The sequence below is a fragment of the Scleropages formosus genome, chromosome 12 (genome assembly GCF_900964775.1).
Source record: "Scleropages formosus chromosome 12, fSclFor1.1, whole genome shotgun sequence".
NCBI lineage: Eukaryota > Metazoa > Chordata > Actinopteri > Osteoglossiformes > Osteoglossidae > Scleropages > Scleropages formosus.
Genome location: NC_041817.1, coordinates 15169314 through 15193247, shown reverse-complemented (window position 1 = coordinate 15193247; position 23934 = coordinate 15169314). Strand labels below are relative to the sequence as shown.

At 43.3% G+C, this 23934-nt stretch overlaps 1 protein-coding gene across 4 annotated transcripts in view; it reads right to left on the bottom strand.

Annotated features, from left to right (window-relative positions):
- Positions 1 to 23467, bottom strand: part of dmd (dystrophin) — a 205817-nt gene extending 182350 nt beyond the window's left edge. For all 4 annotated transcript variants that reach the window (XR_003798034.1, XM_029256738.1, XM_029256737.1 and 1 more), the window contains exon 1: positions 22778 to 23467. Coding sequence is in view for 3 of the 4 variants with exons in the window: in XM_029256738.1 (XP_029112571.1) it covers positions 22778 to 22859 (82 nt within the window). In the remaining variant the exon portion in view is untranslated. The remainder of the gene's footprint in view (positions 1 to 22777) is intronic.
- Positions 23468 to 23934: the final 467 nt, after the last annotated feature.

The following is a 23934-nucleotide window of genomic DNA, read 5'->3' as shown; positions in this document are numbered from 1 at the left end:
CAGCGAGTCCCTAATTTAGGAACATAAACATTTTGAGCGCGAAGATAACGCTTCGTCTCCTGTGTGTGACACTTATGACGAGCTCTCCAGTGCAGCCTTTAGTGTTTGTGTTGCTCTTGTTTGTTTCAATCTTTGTTGCTTTGTTTTCTTTCCCGACAAATGTTTACTCTCCACAAGGAAGCGATCAGGGCTAAAGTGCGCGAGAATTAAGACAAACTAACAGTCAGGGCGGGAGATCCTCGTGGGAGGGGGGGAGGGGCGGCTAGGTGACAGGTGGCAGCTTCAGAGCGGGCTTCAGCCCAGGCGGGATTACGGTCGCCCTTGGACGAGGCGGATAAGGAGGTGAGCGGGGCAGAGGCGGCCCCGGGAACGGCGTCACACACAACGCCACATTATTTTTATTTTGAGGAGAAACACCTTTTTTCTTATTTCGAGCCTCGCGAAAACAAAAAAAGATGATAAAAAAAAAAAGCGCGCCTGTTGCCTGCTGCCACTCAATTAAAGCCTTCACACGTTAGCAATTTAACGTTTCCTTCACGGTTGTCTTGGCGGTTTCTGGACCCCAGTGCAGAGGTCCCACACACGAAAAAAAAGCTCCCATTTGAACTTACATCGCCTTGTACTGAATTAACAATAATTGCCTCGTGTGTTTCATTACCACTTACTTAGTCACCGAGACCCCAGTAATGATTTCCGCGAACCAAAGCTAAAGCTCGGGCCCGCTAATCCCCGCAGCTGGGATCTGGGGTAAACTGACAGATCTGTTTTTCACGATTAGAGTCAACCGGCTTTTAAAGGGGAACTTGTCTTCCGCGCCGCACATTCACTGTCTTCACTCACAGCGCCAGAGGTGCAACAGCTGCGCAGCGCAATTCGCGCGCCCGCTTGCGAACCGCAGACGCCTCGCGCTGATGCGCGCGGTCGAACCGTCTATGCCTGACCGTGTCATTCTACACACGCGTCATACTCTTAAATAAATCCAGCCTGGCGTCTCCGTGAAGAATCATTACTGGTAGTCGGGACTAACAATTACTTGCATGAATTATTGCAAGAATCGGAACCCCGACATCCTGATATTATTCTTCCACACGACGAACTGAGGGGCTCGGAGGCGGACTGGGCGCAAGCACATGCAGCACATGCAGCACATCGAGAAGAGCAGCAGTGAAAAACATCCCCGCTCCGTCTCTGTGCTCCCTGCGATCTCTGTGCTCGCTTCCGTCTCGGAGAGCTGTGCAGATCTTGCGCGCTCTCCCCAGACACAACTGACACAGACAGGGTACGTGCCTGGAAAGCCTGCAATTTATTCGCACTCCAAATCATTAAAACACGAGTAATAAACAGCTGTCGAAGAAGCCAATTAAACTGTTCTAGTAGACTGCTCATCGTCGCTCTATGCTAAAATTGTTATATTTTATCAACATTCCATTCTGCCAATTTCCACCCAGTGTCTGCATCATTCTTCAGTTAAATTAATCAGTTTCTGCTCCACGCAACTACGGGCACTCTTGAATGTTTGAAAGCACTTTCGCCAGGATGAAGGATTGTTCCGTTACAATAATAATTCCCAAGGATGAGCAGTAAGGAAAAACAAAAACATAAAAACGAGAGCTTTCGCGAACTGTATGATACTGGGTCGCACTCATAAAAATATGAATATCGCCGAATAACAAGTTGAAATTTGGGCTTTATGCGCACCGTTCTGACACAACGCCGGCACATACCCTCTGAGCAGAGTAAAACCCGCCCTCGTCCAACGCCTGCAATCCGGTCGCCCGCTTCTAATTACACCAACATTAAGTTGAGCCGCTGAGAGCCTCACCTTCCATGCCAGGTGTTTTCTTGCTCACTCCATCACGATCCGTTCAGCCTGATATGACACGCACGCGGCACACGCACAGGCTCTTTTCACAATCTGTCATCTCCAGGGGCGCATCCTCCTCCGAGTGCTGAGGGCTCCACGGAATCGACTTCAGTTCGCGCAGCTCGCGCCTCTCCCGCCGCGTGCTCGCGTGTATGTGATGTGCGCCTATGTGTGCGCGCGTGCGTGCGTGTGTGCGCGCGCGAGTGCGCTCCCCCTCTCCGGCTCTGTCACATGCGCGTCCGCCGCGAGGTCGCGAGCCGCCGCAGCGCTCCGAGTAAGTAAACCGAGGCACATAAAGTATACAGAACGTGACAGCCAGGAAGACAATATGAGCGCTCTTACAGAAGGGTTAGCGTCTCACCAGCTCTATCCTGCGCGTCAAACTTCTCAATCTGACAAAGGTGTACATTTCTAACTTTTCATCTCTGTCAAACGCTATTTGCTCATGACATTAGTGCCCCGTACTATGCTGAGTGACACGGCCGATTTATCTTCGCTACCCTGACAGATCATTTTCAGCTACTGAACGAGTTTCATTTCTACATTGTTTGCAAGAGAGCCTTACTCACCTGAGTCTATTTGGCTCCAAAACTATGATAAGCTGGATAAATTCTAAAATACGTGAAATCAGAGCTCATATTGTCACTTCATCCGTTAAATGCTGTACATATATATCTTACGTACTATTCTCGACATGATTAGGGGTAAGGTCAGTCTTCTGTTACAGAAAATGCGTGTTCAGTGTGTTCGTGGTGCTCTCAGCCAAAAGAAGAAGACTTGCACCAAAGAGACAACGTTTCAGGTCACACAGTCAGTAGTGGATCCACTAAACTACGATATTGAGTGAAATGCGGAAAAACTTAAGTCAAGTTAACATTTAAATGTATTGTGCACCTGGACTCCACAAGCAGCAGTTTTATACACCATAAACAAAAACCTCAAAGAAAATAGCCATTTCAGTCATCTCTGTGTTTGTCAAGAAGGCAATTTTCTTTCATGTTGATACCCATTAAACACTTAGTCTTTATAATTTTAATATAACTAAAAAACACTTTATGGGTAGCACTGGTGCCTCATAGGTCTTAGGCTGTGGGTTTGAATGTGGATTTGAGTCCAGCACAGTCTGGGTGCAGTTTTTATATTCTCACTGTGTTCCTGTGGGATTCCTCTGGGTGCTCTGGTTTCCTCCCACAGTCCAAAGACATGTGTTTCAGGTGGACGGGTAATTCTAAAGTTTTGTAATTATCATTTACTATTATCATTTATAGGGGGCGCGGTGGTGCAGTGGGTTGGACCGGGTCCTGCTCTCTGGTGGGTCTGGGGTTCGAGTCCCGCTTGGGGTGCCTTGCGGCGGACTGGCGTCCCGTCCTGGGTGTGTCCCCTCCCCCTCCGGCCTTACGCCCTGAGTTGCCGGGTAGGCTCCGGCTCCCCGCGACCCTGTATGGGACAAGTGGTTCAGAAAATATATGTGTGTGTGTGTGTCATTTATAAAGATAAAAAGGAAATTTACAGGGTGCCGAAAACTCATCTCCCTCGAATGAGAGTTCATGAACTGACAAAGAACATGTTTAATAACCAAAGGTTTCCACTATTGCTCACTATTCCACAGAATCCAAATAGTTGAAACTGTTCATGGTCATATTACGAGCCCATACAGAGCTATCTTCCCACATAAATAAGGTGAGTTGACCAGTGAAAAGGAGAAGGGTTAATGTGGGCACATGAGACTGAAGTGGAGGATGTAACCTTAGAGATTTTATAATCACTTTGGAGCCCGTGGGCCATCACTGAAAATCTTTGGAGTCTAAGGCTCAGAATATCACTTACCTTGTTTTGCCATTTCCTTCATTTCCTTGTTAAAACTGAATATGAAGTCAGACAAAATTGTTTTCTTATCATTTCTTGTAATATTGTTCCTTTATTTCTGCAAAGCATAACCCATTTGCACAGAATTTGCTGGCAGTTATAAATGGCAAATACATTTGTAGCTGCTGTACATTCATAAGTTGTGATTGCCTTTTACCTCCTTACTCTGCCATTACTGGAACTGAAAAATTTGCTCCACTCTATTTTATTCTTTTGAACTGTAATATCTGGTGCAACAGCTTAAGTACAAAAAGTGCCCTGTGAACATTCATGGCAGATGCTATACTAAATGTTTAACACTGCAAATTCATTAGTTATGTCACGCCTGATTCCTGCTGATAAAAGTAGCCAAATTGTCATTGTTCACACTGACTTGCTATTATACACATCTTATAGTGTCTACTTTAAGACATTCTTAATCCTAATTTAATACATCATTTTCTTCATTTGAAAGTGCATGGTTTTACTTTTAAACTCGCTTATCATTATTTGAAACCCCCATTGTCCTTGTTTAAAAGTCTATTATCGGACTTAATCTCCATCTGTCATCCTCAGTTTTATTGCCACTTGTCATCCTCAGATGTCCAAAAAGATGGCTTTCTTGGGCATTAAACAGATTTTGGTATAACAATAAGCCTTAACATCTTAGTTTGTATTAATCTGGTTATGATTAGCTGAGATTAATACAAATTCTGGCTCACACAATGTGGAGAAAACATAAACATTCAGAGTTTAAGCAGCACTGCTCACATGGTTGTGTTAATTTTGTCATAACACATATCCAATCAGTTTCCTGTAGACTACAGATATTTGAAGTAACATAAAAACCATAAGATCTCACATATATATTAATTTTGTCATTTTTATCTTGAGTCTAGTTTTTCTGGAGAAAATGCATCTCTAATTACCAGGTCCATCAACAGCGGCTTAAGCTTAATGTCTTAATGTCTAGCAGCCAAACAGTGGTGCATGGTGCAGCAGAAGGCTATGCATTTGTGCCTGTCTCTATGAAAGCAACAAGAACAGATGAAAGACTGATTTAATCAGATCTATTCACTGTATCTGTATGCAGAATGTAATAACCAGCTATTGCTCTGCAGCCACCAAAAGAATGCATCAGCAGCAGGCTCCTTAAATTGCAATATCATACATTAGCAACATGGAGACACAGGTCCCCCTTCTTTTTAATGAGCTTTATTCTGATTATTAAAGATTTTTATTTTGTGTTTCATTTTTATAGATTTGTTTAAATTACAGCAAACAGGCAGTAAATTCCTGGTAAATCTTTGCAATGCGATCGAAGGCAGTTGCTGCTTCACTCAACGTTCTGTTCTGCACATTGTGTGGAGCTCCAAAGTCTCCTCCAGTTAGAGCAGCCTGTTCACTTCCATGGGCAGCAACACATTCTTTTCCATTTATGGCTGGGTTGCTAAATCATGTCAGCCAAGGCAGCCAAGATGCTGAAGATGGGGTTACTGAGGTATCTATCCACCTCTTTTCTGCAGATACTTCACACTGCTCAGCAGCACGTCTGCCTTTGACGCATACACATTGCCACAAGAAGACCATACAGTTCAGCTTCTGGATAACTTTTGCTTCATTTGTGCAATGCCCTCACCACAGAACACCGACAGCTTTCTTTCTCCCCGTGCAACAGGGGTCATATGCCAACCCACAAGATGTAAATAGGTACGAGGTGCTGCACATTGACCTTGATATGGCACCTAAAACTTCTTTTAATTGCAAAGTAACTCCTCTGACCACTACGCTTTGACTTATGTGCCATTTATCAATGTACACTATGGATTTTCCAGACTTCTTTCTTTAACCGATAGTAAGCAACTGACTACTTGGATGGATATTGTGGTCATTCATTTGCAAACTAAGAGGAAGAAGCAGGACAAGGATGTAAATGCTTTTTCATCATTAGTTGGGACATTCTGAGACTATAATCCAGAAAGACTGAGGCAGTACTGAATTTCCTGACCAACAACAACGAAGGTGCTGTTCTGTGTCTGACAGGGTTTTTCCTAAATATTTATGCATTATTATTTATTATAATATTTATTATTCTTTTTCCTTATTTCATTCTGTAATTAAGGCAGAATACACAAAACCAAACCTTTAGGACCTATTACCAGCAGATAGTAACACAACTGTATTAAGGATGGTACTGTATACAGAGATTACTCTGTGTTTCCCTAGTTATAGATACTCAAATAATTGTCCAAATGTAAGTATGGGAATGAAGCCTGTGCTACATGAAGTTTTTATAGTTGCTGGGAGACGGACACACCTGTGCTGTTGTTCAGCCAGAAGCTTAATTCTTCAGGAAGAAGATCCATTGTCATCACAGGCACATTAGTTGAATCTTGTACCCAACATGCTAAACTCACAATATTGCTGGTTTTGCAGATTCACATCAACTCAGCATCATGCAACAGAAACCAAACACATATGTGCCTGGGTAGGAAACATTAGCCCCAGTGCCATCAGACTTATTGACCCCAAGGGGGCACGCGCACCTTTAGTTTTCCGTAACAAAAAGTAATAATTCATGGCATGGAAACAATGTCCTTTTGATCTGAATTCCATATATTCCTCCTAACATGGAAGTTAGTGATCTAAGCCAAGTACAGCTCACAGGAGTCATTTTACACAATCCGCCCTATTGTGCGAGCTGTAAAAAAAAAAAAAAAAAAAAAAAAAAACACTTTGGCCCAAATCCTGATTCAGCTGTCCAGCACATTTGTAAGGCATGACAGTATGATAGTGACAAGGTGGAAGTCAGCATGTCACTGATAAAAGTGGACACGAACTGTAAAAATTCCTTCCACTGTTTCTGAAAGTGCAACTTTGACTTCAATAAATGAAATGAAATAATAATTATGTCCCTCAATGATAATTTATATAAAAATAATATCCATTGTATTTTGCATTGCTTGTTAGCCAGCAAGTTATAATAATTGGATCATGCTTCCAATGGACATGTAGGTAGGTAGCCATCTTGCTATTGCTAGAACTCAGCAGTTAGGGCCCAGACGGTCACTGAAACATACAGTTTGACTTACAGTGCCGACTTAATCAGTTTAAGTTCTTTTCTGAGTTCATAGTCATTTAAGGGGATCTGATAAACCTGCTTGTCTCATAAAGTTGTAAAGCCCTATTGCAGAGTATATCTCCTCTCTCTCCCTCAGTGAGAGTAGCCAATAAAGTACTAAGAGCAGAATTTTACACTGTGAATTTCAGCACCATGGAGATCTCCACCTCCAGCACATGTATGGAGACACAAAAAGACTCACTTGAAGAGAATCTCTCTCCATGGCTTCTTTACTGATGACAAGTGCCTAATGCTTACTTCAGTTACTATCAAGAAAATCTCTGCTGTTCATTATTGTTAGAGGTGATGACAGGTTTCCTTGTGTAAAATGGTGAAACATGAGTCTAGGCCAGACTATAGAGCACATAATCTCCAAGGGACCTCTCCGTATTTGGCCTGTCTTTGCTTGCAGACTGCAATCGGTTATGGATTATGACAATCGTTCAGTGTCTTGAATAAAGGAAAAAATAAAAGCAGGTCTTCCTGTTTATGCATCAAAAATACGTGAAAAACAAACAAACATATTCTGCACATCAGAATTCTCAAAATAATACAGAGAAGAAACCAAATTACAAGACATGAGGGAAACATTGCCTTGTAAAAGGCTACCCTTTCAGGAGTGAGCTATGGGCCCATCACTCAGCTTTCAAAGTTGTGAACAGACAACGGCATTGACCAATGTGCCTCTCAGGTGAAGATTGATGACTCGAGTAGGTTGCCAGAGCATTTTGCAGCCTGCTTTCCTGAAAAGATGTGACAAAGTTTTAACTCAGTGTGGAATCCATTTGACTGCCAATCTTAATATCATTCAGATTCCGATGCATCCATGGGTCATTGAGTTGTCTTGATGCAGGATGATATAGGAAGCACCCCAGTCTGCTTTCTGTACAGAACACCCCAAACTTTCAAAGTCTGTCCTCTGCAAGGGCATGGGTATGTCTGCAGACAGTACAAATATCAAACCACCGTGACTGTCAAAAAGGAAAGACATGAAACCAGCCTTCCCAGCAGATACCCAAAAACTGCATCACAACATGCAATCCCAGGTGTCCCATTAAAACCTGGTGAGTCTTGCTTTTAATTATTATTTTATAACAACATTAATTATGCGATATTCGGCAATACCCTCACATTCAGGAAAATGGAAATGTGTTAATTAAACTGCACATTTTTTATTTTTGGGGTGACATTAATTTTCTGGCGTTAGTGTAGGGGGATATGGGGGGTTATTAATATGCGTGAGGAAATTTTGTGAATTGCTGCTACAGGGAGTGCAGAGCGCTGCTGTGACTCACAGTATCACAGTAGAGAATGTAGGTTACCCGTGCGGTTCACTATAAAGAATGTAGGGTATCTCTCTAGCACTCTCCAGGGAAAACGAACTGGGTCACTCCCATGTAAATAGATCTACAGTCTAAGTCAGCCTCTCGTGGTTCAGAGATTTTCCACTTTCTTTTTAAAAAAAGCGGACTAGGACCAACACATCTGACTCACCGTGCACATTTGCTATAAACATTCTCTGTAGACATTAATTGATTCCACTGGCTGCTGGAGTCAAAATTAGAGCATTAGATTGACAGATGGTTGTCTGCAGTGACATAGATATCTGCACATTTATCTGTGGTCTTGAATATGATCCACAAGTGTGTCAATGCGAGGGGCAGTGGGTAGTGTGGCAGTTAGGATTGCTGTCTTGCAATCAAAGAACATGGGTTCAGATCCCTGCTGTACTATCTTTGGGAAAGTTAATTACCCTAGATTGTTCCAGTAGAAATTACCCAGTTTTACAATAGGGTAAATTAAATGTAAGCAGAAGAGTACTTGAGCATAATGCTACTGTTTGCCTTGGATAAATAGTTCAATAGTATAATGACAGACACGTATGTATTTATGCGGTGCTTCCGTTATGTACGTTCTTTCAGTAGTTGCTGGTGTTATTTTAGTTTGCTAACTGTCTGTCTGTTGTCTCCAGCAAATTAATTCTTGTGTTTGTTTGGGCATGTTAGTCAGGGAGGGACTCAGAAGTCTGTGCTATGAGTTATTTGGTTTCGACAACTGTGGTCCCTGCTCCGTGGGTTATTTGTATGCGCCACACAGCACCACATCCAATGAGGAGACAATTATTAACGGCTGCTTAATGAGATGTGTGCCTCATTGAGCATGCAGCCCAGAGACTCCGGGTGTACAGTAATGATGACCTTTTAACCCTGTTAACAATTAAAATTAAAATTGTCTTCTCACACTAACCCACAGAAGACACTGACAGATGAAAAGCTTACAAGACCAAAGTTTTCCTAGACCACTGTTTTTACTGAACACATTTCTCCCAGATCATAGTGTTCCTTCCCGTGTTACAACCACACAACACAGTCTCTTCACAGAAATACGCAAACAGCGGCAGCTCACTAACACCTCATTTTCATATGCTTATAGAATGGACGAGCGAGGAGAAAATGTAAGGTGCATTTCAAACTCAGTACTCATCTAAAATCACTGAGATCCAGGTGTTTTAGTATGCTCTTTGCTATTTATTTCTTCTCAATCATGCTTCTATGGGGAATTAACAAAACTTTAGGTAAGCTTTCATCCCACATGATCAGAGATGCAGCAAATTCATTCTCTAGAGCAGAGCCATTAATTCCAATGAAACACTTCACCTCCTAGCACTCCGCTTGCATCATTATGGGAAACTCCCAAGCCATTACTTTGTCAAATACACTGCTTGTGTTGTGTGCTGTGTATACACCATGCATAACATCCCTGAAATGAGTTAATGTCATAGCAATTCTTTTTTGCATTGCATATTTTACTTAACATTTATTACATGATTTAAAACTGGAGATGTTTGCTATGAAAGACAGATATGGATGATCACAAAAATTGTTCAGAAAAGAGCAAACCGTAAACGAAACTTTCAACACACCTATGTAAATTTGGCCTGCTTTTTGCATACATGATGTATATTTTATCATGAGAATAACTTCTCAAAATTGGACTTTTTGCTTATGTAAGACATGTACAGGATAAGAAATTGAAAGAATTAAAAACTCTGCATATCAAAATTCAGATGTGATCAAAATAATTCAAAAATAATAAGGTTTGAGACGAAGGTACTTTTCAGGTAACCTGTGAAAAAGGATTGTATTTTAAGTCTGGAATCTAATCAAGAGATCATATTTGGGTGTCTGGATATGCATCATGATCACAAAATACCTCTTAAAGGTGTAAAAGCTGAAGCAGTTCCCTAGTTAGATAACACTGCTTATTCTGCAAGAGTCTGCAACAGCTCCATGACCGCCTGTTTCCTTCTGCTATAATCAACGTATCGGCCAGTCTGTCAGCAAGAGAAGGTTTTTCTCTGTTTTGTGACAGCTCTTGTAAAACTGTGTTCACTTGGCCATATGGAGGATGAGGTATATGTCAGATTTGTGACTGCTCACTTCCAATGAGTAATATGTCTATTGCTGTACCTCCCTGCCAGTCCGGACGTGGAGATGTGTGGGAAGGTGCAATTACCAACACATATTTCCTGGCTGTCTCGACGTGTCGAAAAGCTGAACAGCTATACATCACTTTCAATAATTAGCGCTAAGACTGATGCACCTACATGGCTGTTTGAATTAGGACATACGTGACAATGCCTCAATGCTTGTACATTACTGTCAAAAATTAGCGCAACTATTGCCACAGAAGCCTGCCAGCACGAATGGGGAGCTATGCGCCAAGCTAGTACAATTACCTGCTCAACTATTCAGGGCCCCCAAACAAACTACAGAGAGCTACAGCTGTGAATGCTAGCAGTTCCACCTGGATGAGATACTCTCGTAGCTGGAAAAAAAGACCAGTCATTTCTAGTAAATAAAAACAGATGCCAAAGCTCCAGTTCAGCTGCAGGACGGACTGTTTTCAATATTATTTATTATTAATATAATTTTTGAGCAGCTTGGTGGCACAGTGGATAGCTCTGGTGTCTCACACACACCACAAGGGGTTCTGTTCACATGTGATTTTGAATCTCTGTCCAGGGTGTACGCTGTCCCATACTGTGCACTTCTGTGATAGGCTGTGGATTAGCACAACCCTGTAGTGGACAAGAAGGTACAGAGAATGAATGAATGATCACTTAAATTATTTCTTGAAATAAAAACAAAATCAAAATTGGGCTTGACTATTGCATTTATTTACTTAGCAGACATTTTTCTCCAAAGGGACTTCCAATGAATGCTATGTAATGTTATCAGCTCACACACCTTATTCACCAAGGTGACTTATACTGCTAGATACTCTACTTATAATGGGTCACTCATCCATACATCAGTGGAACACACACACACACACACACACACACACACACACACACACACACACACACTCTCTCTCTCTCTGTCATTCACACACTATGAGGGAACCTGACCAGCATGTCTTTGGACTGTGGGAGGAAACTCATGCAGACACGGGGAGAACATGCAAACTCCACACAGACTGAGTGGGGATAAAACCAATGTCCTCTCGCACCACCCAGGCACTGTGAAACAGCAACACTACTCGCTCTGCCACCGTGCTGCCTATTATGTCATTTTACTTTAGCCACTTCACTTTATTTACTTATTTTCTTTATTTTTGCCGAAGAAAGTTCTCAGTTAGGCAGATTCAACAAAGTGTCTGGACAAGGATATCAAATCCATGACTGCTAATGCGGGTGCAATGCAAAGTAAAACTGGGTGTTGGGTGACAGTAGTAACAAGCTTCTGAGTGCTGATGAACCAAGTGGCAACTAGACCTAGAACTCAAAAGGGTACCCTACTGAGACACCCCTGCGTGTTCAACAGTCGGAAAATAGGGTGGAATAATCACAGCCATCTTGGGGATCCAGGGAAAGGAACAGCTAAGAGGCATCCCAGAGCTCAGCTATCTGGTTAACGCACACACTTGGGTGTACGTGAGTTTGGCGACCCCTAGTGGATGGCTTTAGAACAGTTTTTGTCGTGATGCAGATCACTTCCAGGTGGCCATGCTTGTCTGAAGCACAAGTGTTATTAACAAAAAAGCCTTGGGGAAGCAGTGATGATTTGAATGTGAATGCAAAGATGGAGGACCTCCTGGCCAGGTGAAAATCGTCTGCTGGCTTGGAAAGGAGATGAAAATGAGCTGGCCATGAATGAAAGGTGTAGACGAAGGAGAAGGTTTTTAGCCAAAAATAGCCCATTGTAATTGCGGTGCAGACAGTGAGGCATAGAACCTGAACAGGCTTCATCGGGAGTTTCTGGAGAGTGCCAGAGCTCAGGCACAGATGAGCAGCACCAGGCAAAGGAAGAGGGACAGTGCACCATGAGAACAGCGAGGCAGGCGGAAGGAGAGGAAGACCAGGTGGGATGGGTGGGTCATGATCCGAGGCAGGAGGCACAAATCGCCGGCAACATCTGGCAGGACTGGAGCAGCAAGAGGCAGATGCGGCTAACAATCTGTGCAGGAGGAGTAGCAGGATTGCAAGCGGAACAGCGCTGATATGACAGTCGCCTTGATGTCACTTAAGTGCAGCAGGACACAGAGTGCAAAGGCCTTCCAGAGTTTACCGGTAACACTCAGTAGCCAGGTTCTCCACACTGCAAGATGAAGAAACATGGACTGAGAGATGCATTGCTTGACATCCAGTATTTGGTGTCGTAGCTGAGGACAAACATTCAAATCCTGCTATGATACACTTGAACAGAGTACTGCAGGAATTGCTGCATTAAAGTATCGGACTATAAATGAATAACAATTTCTTTCACTTTGTATTGAATTTGTTGAAAAGGCCTTGCTTTTTCTTTAGATTTTGCTGCGATTCTCCCATTCCAGTAAAATATTCACTCACTATAAAATATACACACACACACACACACACACACACACACTTTCTGAACCGCTTGTCCCATACGGGTCGCGGGGAACCGGAGCCCACCCGGCAACACAGGGCGTAAGGCCGGAGGGGGAGGGGACACACCCAGGACGGGATGCCAGTCCATCGCAAGGCACCCCCCACTATAAAATAAAGAATATATAATATATTATAAAAAAAATAAATAGTGGGGGCGCGGTGGCGCAGTGGGTTGGGCCACAGTCCTGCTCTCCTGTGGGTCTGGGGTTCGAGTCCCGCTTGGGGTGCCTTGCGACGGACTGGCATCCCGTCCTGGGTGTGTCCCCTCCCCCTCCGGCCTTACGCCCTGTGTTGCTGGGTGGGCTCCGGTTCCCCGCGACCCCGTATGGGACAAGCGGTTCAGAAAAAAAATGTATTATAAATATAAATGAATATAATCAAGAACCTGCTTGTCCTCATTAGGGTTGCCAAAGCCTATCCTGAAATCACTGGATGCTAGGCTGTGGGAGTACATCAAGGATGGAATGCCAGTCCATAGCAGGGCTGCCACACATTCCTGCTGCACTACGGGTAATTTGTTGACTATTTCTGGTTTTCAGGATAAAGGCTTCCAAAATCATGGAACTAATTCAAATGTTAGTGCAGTTTGTCTAGTGGTAAATGTTGCTTATATTTTCCTGTTGGCATAAATCCCCAGAGAAAATAAAGAAACTGGGGTCTGGGGTATATTTGAATGACTCAAACGGACAGACACTAATAACAAGGATGGGTTGGGGGCAGATGTTTGCAACTGGCCACTGGAAGGGAGCAAGTCAGTACAGTGACAAAACACAGCGGCTGCCACTAGGAGAGAGCAGACAGAAGGACTTGGGTCTACAACAATGCAAAACAATGTATGAGAGATCACTACCTGAGATGTCATGTGGAGCAGGATATTGACAGCAGATAAAATCATGAGCCACTCAGACTAATCTGACATGAAAGGAAGCATATATACAAAGTTTTATACAAACATAATAGACGTGTTTAAATCAAGCCCATAAATATATTCTGACTCTCAAGCACATATATCGTTTTGGAAAATGTTTCTGTACATGCTAAAATTAATTAATACAATATATGTTATTTTCTACATCCCATAGTATTCAGTAGAGCATGACATAGACATACACTGGTCCCATAACTGGTCCCATAACCGTAGCAATATGCCAGGATTCATTCCAGAATGCAGAAGTCTCATACTGCATATTCAACAGAAAATTTAAAAGCAAACTCCAAGATTTCCAATGGAAGCTGTTTGTGCTAACACAGTTCTGAAGTTTAGGATTAAGTTTTGATCATGTCTAGCTGAAGTAATTACCCAGCACAATACAACCATGTACAAAAGCAGGCCCAGAAGGTTCAGGGATCAGAGGAGAGCATAGAGGAGGCATCACTCTGCTGCAAAGTTCAGTGCTTCAGCACCATGTGTGAGATCCAAAGGAGATGAAGGAGTTCACTTTGGTACACAGCTCTGCGCACATCACACCCTGGCAGCACTGGAGTCACTTTCACTGACTTCAACAGCATTTTTACTTCAGCTCATACATATGATGACAGATTTAGCCACAACAAGGTGAGCATTTTGAACCTGGTAACATGGAAAGGGCTATATCTGGATAACTGCAATGTCTATGAAATAGACGTTGAGTACACATTAGCATTAAGTGAAACTTTACTACACTATCTAATGTAATGTACTGCAACTAATCCAAAGGTTACAGCACAACATCTAAGTTTTTCTTTTGTTCTGCAAAGAAATTTAAAATATTCATCTACTTTGTAGGGTACCGAAGAAGTAAATCGCATGATGCAGCAAATCTGAAGGAAGAAATAAACATTGCCATGCAAGAACACTGTTTTTTTTTTTTTTTCCTTCAATGATCATATGCTGTCCAGGGTGGCATGAAGGCCCCACATGTTTGTGTGGGTTTCCTCCTGATGCTCCAATTTTCTCCCACCATCTTTTGCTAAACGTGTTTAATTGTCTCTCTGCTCTCAGAAAATGTTTTGTCAGCCTCATTGTTCATAAAACCTTTATGATATTACACTAATAATTCTAACATGGATATCTGCCCAATAAAGCAGTTGTTCATAATCATTCATAATCAATAAAATGTGTATAATCCAATCCACAGCCAGTCAGTTATGCAATTTCCATATGTAAAGTATGTGTGTAGGTCCATATCTTTACATGATGGTTTGCTTCACAGAAGGCTTTGCCATGTCTATCTGTGTGTGATCTGACTTAAATTTGGGGTTGAGCATATTATGCACTTTCAAATATGTCTATTCACGTACCCGAGTTTTACAGTGTGTTTTAATCTGTGCATGCATGTTTTAGCGCGAGCCAATATGGCTGAGTGTGTGTCTGTCTGTGTGTTTAATGTTTTTGTGTGTGTTCACATTTGTGCACTGGTACAGGACCAGTGTGCTCTGGGGAATATACCCTCCGTCTGCCGAAGTCGGCTACCTCCCACTCATCTTCATTCACTAACCTCTAATCTCATTAATGTAAAATCTGCCTCACACAAAATCTCTTAGTAATCCAATCACTCTGGTTACGCTGTATTTCTAATTCCAGCAGCATTCATATGTAAGAAGTTTCCATTCCAGACAAGAAGTGATTCACATTGTGCTTTCAGAAAAAAAGACTTGTTTTTCATGAATTATTGTTTCTTCTTGGTTTACTATTGAAGTCTGTTTTATTTCTCAAGTTGTTACCCAGTGCTCAGCCTCAGTCTCAGCACTCAATACTTGATAACCCTCCCAACAACACTTTCCACAAAGAACATTCACTTTATCCATCAATATGACGAATATCAAAAAGCCATGCACACTTACCAACATGTATGCAAATACACATAAACACTTGCCGCAAGTAACACTGGTCAGAATCCCACAGAAGAAGGTGGCTTCGTGGTGTATCAGTAGATGACATTTGCTTAAGAGACTACAGTCTTTCACTCCGAAATACATTTTACCAATGTAAGTACCAAGGTTAAGGTACCCTTTTGCACTCCTCACCAAGGTACTCAACCGGGAGTGCTCCAGTGAATCATCTAGTACCAACTATTATTGATAATAAAAGCCAACTGCTGCTGATTAAGAGGGCAATCAAGGCATGTAAAAAGTAGCTTGTCTGAGGACTGACAGAGAAGACTGCTAGACATTTTACTGGAGCTATTCAGTTTAAGTGCCTCAGTTATGTGGGGAAAATGTAGGCCTTCAATTGGCAATTTTTAGGGTTAGTGGTCCAGCACCTTAACTACGTATCACACTAGCTGCTAGCGTGCTAAATGAAACAGTATGCGCTCAATGCAATTAAACTTAGTGTAGACTTTAAATAATGATAATTCTAATTCGGTATATTTACAACTCCATGACTCTGTAACCCCTAAATATACTGTAACAGCCCTCCAATAAAAACACTGCAGAGTTAAGCCATGCACCAGACACAATGCTTTCACTATTTATTTTGATTCCGGATCTTTCTTTCAGCACAGGTGTCACCTCATCTGTCACCTCATAAGGGACAAATCCACCCATCCATTTTCAGTGGCAGCTCATCCAATGCAGGGTCATTGTCATCCAGAGCCTATCCCAGAAATACAAGGTGCTAGACAGGGCAATGTCTGAATGGAAAGCTACCCCATCACAGTGCAATCACACACACATTTAGTCAGTCACTCATACATGCACTAAGGGCAATTTAGAGTCACCAGTTCATCTGAAACACATGTCTTTGGACTGTGGGAGGAAGTTTCAACACAGAGAGAGCATGCAAACTGCACAGACTGGGCTTGATTCAAACCCACCTCTGAAAACATGGCCTAGGAGCTGTGAGGCACCAGTGCTACTGGCTACTGGCGCCATCTATTGGTAATGACTAGCAATTCTGCACACTGGACCTCTCCCCTTCACATGGTTGGGAACAGTTTTCGCATTGTGACCAGGCTCATATGGTTCACTCAAGATGCTATCTTTAGATTTTGAAAGGCCGCAATCATACCGAACGGACAGCTGTGTTATGCAAGGTCGCGCTAAAATGAGAAAGAAATTGGACAACAAGCAACGACGGATCTGTGAATCTGGGAGCAGTTACTGGGCTCAAGCCCTGACCCTTTGTAAGTAAGGACATGGCATTGGAGGGGTTATCAGGTCAACATCTCAGACCCTCCCTTCAGCTGCATAGTCTGTGTGTTGAAAAGTACTGGTGTCTCACAGCTCCACAGGAAACAGGCAAAATTACTCACAGGGAAATCAAGACTGTGCATAAACTGTATGAAAAAGATCAAAGGTTTAATATACTTAAATATTAGTGTATGGCAGAAATCAGGGAAGATAGTATAGCTGCATTTTTAGCCAATAGGCCTCTAGTCTTGTCTGTCTTGTCTGAGTGTTTTCAGAGAGCCGTGTCAAGAGGTTGCTGTACAGGATCCTGGGATCGACTGAGGAAGTGAGCCTTTACCCTACCAGATGACAATAGTGCTGCATCCCTGGGGAACATTCAGGAAGCCCAAGCGAGTAACAAGAAGAGAGCCAGCACTGTACACTCAAGAGGAAAAGGAGATTCTCAGTTAAAAGAGAGAGTAGGCTGGCTAATCTGTATAGGGCAAGAGGAGCCTGGCCTTAAAATAAGCTGACAAAAAAACATAAAAACAGGAGGCAGGACAGTGGCATAGCAGGTAGCCCCAGTTTCTTGCAGTGCCTGGCCAAGGGTATGGATGTGGGTTTGAATCTGGCTCAGTCTGTGTGGAGTTTGCATGTTCTCCTCGTGCTTGTGTCCGATTCCTCTAGGTGCTCCAGTTTCCTCCCACAGTCCAAAGATGTATATTTCAGATGAATTGGGTTTAAAAATTGTTCGTAGTGTTTGTGTGTGTGGCTGCCCTGCGATGGACTGGTGTCTTTTCCAGTGTGTACCCTACCTCATGACTCGTGCTGCCAGCATGTGCTCCAGACCATAGCAAACCTCCAGTGGGCAACTGCTTAATTCATTCGTGTTTCTTGAGAGACAGGGGAGAGTAGACAGCTCTAAATATGACAGAACCAAAAAATTCACAATGCCATCCTGAAATAAACAAGTCTGCCCACAATTCTTCGCAACCCACTTTACGATATTGGTTTTCTCCTTCAAAGACAAGCTGCGTATTTGTCCCAGATACCAACACCTGACATCTTCCGCAATACAAGGTAATACAACTCTCACAGATGGGAATCGCCAATTTCTTAACCGCAGGACTTTGAACCGGAGAGGCCCTGATACAAGATGGCACCCTAATTACCTGGGCTTACTACGTGTCTCTCTTCCAACTTAAAACAGCCCTTTTAATGAGAACCTACCAACCCAATGGGTCCTGAATGGGTCAGTGAGATCCAACTGTCTCAGGAAAGTCTGGTGACTTGTCTGTTTTAATCACTGTGAAAGCTGAAGCTGTTGCTGCATGCAGAGCATGCTGGGTAAGAGAGAATTTGTAATGGATCTGCTGGAAGAAACATGTTCACAAAGTGATGGAATGTCATGAAAATTGACAAAGCACTATTGAAAAAACCTCTCCTCACAATTTAATTTATTTGCAAATGGATGCAAGAAGGTTTCTGGCCCAGAAACATAGTACTGGTGGTTATCCATTTTGAATCGAAAGTTATATGCTGAAATGTGCTAATATATTTTTTGAAGTAGTATACAATGTTGACTTTTTATGCAATGTCATAATGATTTTTTCAGATGAACACCTTGCAAACTTTTTGGAGGAGCACATATTTACAATTTGATTGTTGAAATCCACACACAAACACACCCGACCACCGGAACATACTCTTACCCAAAGACACACATTCATACACACACCCAGAGCAACGAAAAAAGAATCCACGCTGTCGACACAAAACATCACTCTCTTCTATATCTCCCTCGTAATCTAGTTTATAGCACTTCTCTCACTAATCTACTTCATGGCACAGGAGATGGAAACCCAGGCAGATAAAAGCTGCTGAAATTAAATCAGGTGAGCATTAGCTGCCATCACATTTATGGCAGCATATCCAAGCTTTACATATACACACAGGTATCCATTGGGCACTGACACAGGCAAGGCCGTGCACTGAAACCTTTCAGAGTAATTTGATGCAATTGCTGCACTTAAAGTTTAGGGATTTATTTTCACTGATACCAGTTGGTGACAAGAAGCCCTCTAAAGGGCAACAAAACAATTAAAGAAAACGCTATGACATGACTGACTGACATAAAACCACAATGCAAAGTTTACTGGGGTGTTCAATAAAAGCTTTCACCTTTGTTACAGCAGACCACTCATAGCATGCAGCCCCACTGCCTTCAATCAATGGCAACAAATTAAACCACTGTAGTAAACTGATCATCAGACAAATATAGGGAGAAAAATGGAAACACTAACAAAATGTCACTCAATGGGCTATTGAGCTGCAGTGTGTAGCCAGGACATAATGGATATAATATAATTTAGCATGGAGTCAACAAGGGTTTAAGGCTGTGCTACCAGAATCTAGCTGTCCACTCTGATCCATTTAAGTAGCCATTTGCAGAGATTTCTGATGTTGTTTGTGTTTTATGTGTAAAAATGTCTTTGTGGCATGGCGGCTGGGAGTCATATGAAGGATCGGTACAGTACATCCATCCTCATGCTCCTCAAACACAGCATGCACATAGTTTGCGAGAGAAAAGCTTTTCCCAAAGACAGTACCCTCAGCAGAGAGGAAGCTCTGCATTATGGGACAAAGGGAGTCATGCTGCAATGGGCACATATCACGTTACATTTACTTCCCTCTAATAAAGGCCTCTAATGGAATGGAGATCATGGCAGTAAAATGGACAGCACATCACTGTGGAAGTGCCACCACCTTCAAACATTAGAGTCCAGTGCTCCAGGGTGTGGTTATATGTTTGTCGATAACAGGGTGAAGAGTGATCATCAAGCTGCAGCACAGCATCCCTCAGATTACCACCATGCTGAGCACCTTCCTGTTGCCAAATGCTGTGAACAACTTTTTGGGATTCCCCGTGTAACAACCCTGGTTTGACCTCACCCGCAGTTGCTCTTCAGACTCATTTTGCAGCTCTGACTAATTGCCTCACGCTTTTGGAATTTGCAATTCCGCCCACGGTTGCTCTCTGATGATAATGATGTCTTTCCCTCTTCTTCCCTAGAGTGACATTGCCTTGGAGACAATTCCCTGTGACATGGCACCGGCTACTCCCACAGCCTTTGTCCCCGAACAGCTTGCCAAGCACTCATCAACTGCATCCTATTCCCATCTCGGGCCCCTCTTGGACTCTACCAAAGTGAAGGCACAGCCTGCTTTAAAAACTGTCAAGGGGGATGCAACTCCTTACTGTGAATATACCTTATACGGTGATCACACCATTTGCTTTTTTCTTCATCAATAGATACAGTCAGGGGAAAAATGCACCCTATGAAACACATTCTTAAAAAGCGATTCTTCAGAGGTCATGCTTTAATTACCATGGCTACCACTTTGGAAACACTCTCTTCTGTCCTTCCAGTAAAAAATGAAATTACAAACAAGATGCAAGAAGGAAAGAGAGAGAACCCCTCAATCCAGCATCATATGTATAAAAAAAACCTGAGCAGATCAGGTCAACAAAACTAGCAAAATGTCAAAATCACATGACAGTGAAACATGACCCACATCAATCAAGAGCAAAATATTAAACTTGGCAGGTTAATGGTAATCTTAGAAAAAGTTGCATCGCCCCTACATAAGAGCCTTACAACCCAGAGACTACTTGAATACCACAGAGCTGGAGTACTGTACACCTACGGGACCACACCAAAACAGTATCACTTCCTAGCATAAAAGTTCAGTTTGCTCTTATTGAGGAAGGTTATGGTCAGCAAAGCAATTATTTTCTTCTTCTTATTATTAATTATTATTATTATATTTAGCCAGTGGACTTGTTACTAATGGATTGCTATTTCAAATCAAGGTGCCAAATCTACTGACACTTTTTTCTAAAACTACTCACAATGATGGATAAGCAACATTACAATGATTTACACATTTATACAGTTGTCACGCGGAACACAGCGAGCCGGGACGGCTGAACCCAAGTGCAGCGTTTTTCGTCAGAAGTTGAGGGAAGAGGCAAGTTCTCAAAACCAGGGACAGGCGAAGGGTCGGTCGATCGGCGAACAGGACAGGAATGAGGATCCATGGATGTGGCCGGAGAACGAAGCCAGGAGTCAAAAAAACCAGAGATCGTGAATAGAGTAAGAGTGTGTGTAGTAACGCGAGGAAGGGCGGTTGTCCCAAACGAGATTCCGCAACGGTACGGGAGCTGAAGAGGGTCTTTACAGGGTGAGTGATTACTCAAGAGCTAGTGCAGAGTCAGGTGTTGTCGCTTGTGTTGTGGGCGTGGACGTGGACGTGACAACAGTAGGGTATTCTGGAGTATTCTTGCTGTATCAGAATGCAGAAAAGTACCTCGTTCAAAGGTATTACAGCCGGAATGAGGGACTGAACAAGGGACTTGAGTAGCACAGCCATTGAGAGTGACAGTCCTAACTACTTTAATATCCAATGTCTCAGTAATACAGATGGCATATATTTATATACAGATGGTCCCCCACTTACAATGGGGTTACATTCCGATAACTTGCTGCCTTCATCCTGGGCAATCATCTTGAGTTTCTCCTCAAGAGTAGTTGCCTTCCTCTTCTTCTTCTCACCAGTAGCAGGAGACACAGATGGGTGTTTCGTAGACATGATGGATGCACAAAACACAATGTAGACACAGGAGGGGTATCCATATAGTGTTTCTTATTAGAGCAGCAGTGTCATCTCCAGCCCTCCTCACCCATGTCTATGTGGTTTCCCCACCAGCTGGAAGGTAACTACTTTACAGGTTTGTACTGGGACATCCAGCAATGATATTTATTTATCCAAGCAGCTACACTCAACTTTAATTCCTTTGTTTTAGACAGTGTGAATGAATACGCAAAGATGTGAATACAACCATAATAGTACTGACTTGAAAAATCTATTGAAGCTGGCAAAGTATTTAGGTTACCAGTGCTGATGGCATTATGAACGTAAAGATAAAGTCTAAAATGTAATAATATTTAGAATGGTGGAGCAGGCTACCGTCCACTGTCCAGTGAGTCTGCCATTCCATACTGATACTGCCGTTAGTTCCTACCCTAAATGTCATGCCCGCCTAATCCGTCCACACCCTCACCGCAAATTCCCAGAGCTCATCTTTACCATAAGGGTAGAGTAATTATTTAGGAGTGGGAGATACGCTCCAGCTCCCTCTGTACTTCACACCCACGACCTCAGCTTGCCTCTCTGCTCTTTCATTTCTTCCAGATTCTTAAACAGAGAATGCAAAACATGCTAAATTATTATTATTATTATCACCGCGACCATCGCACGTGTTTTGAGAAAATGTATATAATAAACTGCTGTGAAACTTTCTTCAGTGACGCTGTACAAACTAAGTAAGTGTCTGGCCGTCAAAGTGGGACCCGCGAGAGCGCGAACCGCCGCGGTCTCGCGCGCCGCTATTTAGAGCCGCCAGTGACCCGTCCTATTTCAAAGAGCGCAAATAGAGCGAACCTCCACTTTAAATGTACTCCATCAATTATTGAGGCGCTCCGAGGTGGGAAAACACGGGTGACACGTTTTATCGCCACACGATCGAGAGAAAAACCCGTCCATGATGAGCCGAAGGGTGGTTTTCTCTCAAGAGCTCACAAGTCAAGTCAAGAGCTCACCTTCCATCAATCAATCCATCTGCCATAATTATTATTTATTGATACTGTTAAAGTTGCATGCGCCAAATGCGCACGACACGAGCCTTACGCGTTACACTGAATATATTACAGTACTTAAGTTCAGCTTTTAAAGTTTCTGGAAAAAACCACACGTCACGAGCATGACGCGCAGGAGGAGAAGAAAGAACGGGTAAGTTTCCCGCAGAAACTCAAACTGTTCACACGCACAAACGCTAGCGTTAATAGTACGTCGTCGGGGGGAAATATCCTCCTACCTGTTCGACTCCTGATAATCTCCCCAAATTCGTCCTCCGCAGCATCGTCTCTGCGATCTTCGTGGTGTCCGGCGTCGGCCATGGCGGAGCAGCCCAAGTTTAATCCTCACGTGAGCGTGTACTACGAGTGGCGGGAGAAGCGAGGCGAACGGCGCGCGCTACCCGCTCAAGTGAAAGAATCTAGAATGGGCGCTGCGTTGCGCTGCGCTGCGCTGCTCTCCGTGCCCCGGGGGCGGCCGCGCGCAGGAGCCAGGGAACGGGCAGAGAGCGCGTTCTGAAGAGCACTAACAGGTGCTCGGGCATTACCCGCTCAAAATAAAAGCTCGAAGCCCGGCAAGAACGCGATGAACGCTCTCTGGAAACCCGAGACGCGATACGTCAACTTCCATTTCCGTAGCCCGACAGCGTATCGTGTGTTACTGTGTGGCACAGTGGGTTGCTGTGTGGGGCGCTGGGCGCTTCTTGCTCCAAAAGAGGAATGAGGGATTCGTGTCAGCTTAATATCCGCGTCTCCGCTCCGCGCACCTTTGCCAGGAACATGTGATAAACACTAGTCGTCTAGTGCTATACTTTTCCCCACTACGGGAAGCACAAGTTCAGTTTTGACGTCCCGCTCCCGCCCATCGAGCCCGCGCGCGCCCGCTCCTCAGCGGCAGAAGCACAGCGAGGGACGAGCGAGGAGGGCGCGCGCGCGGGCGCGTGTCTCGCTGCGTGTCAGGTGCGCGAGCCGAGTGGCGCCTGTCAGGAAGCGCCGAGTGACACGCAGCCTGCGCTCCTCCGTTTCAGAACACATAGGCACTATGCGTGCGTGCCTGTTCATAGACAAAAGTGTAACCCTAAACGATATAAAGTATGTATGTATGACATGTAAATCTTGTGTATGCATTTCAACAGAAGACGACGTTTTCATTGTGAAAGTGCCTACATGAAGGTGAACTTTTAAGCCCTTGGCTTAATTTAACATTCTCCAGATTACCTATCATTCTGTACACACCAGATATCAATAAAAATCAACAATTATGTGAAGTGAACTTTAGAGACATTACATATACACGTGTGTATCTATAAATACCTGTATTACATTGTATATACTTATATAATGTATGCAATTTAAATGATTAGTCTGAAGCTGTAGGGGGTGTGGTGGCGCAGTGGGT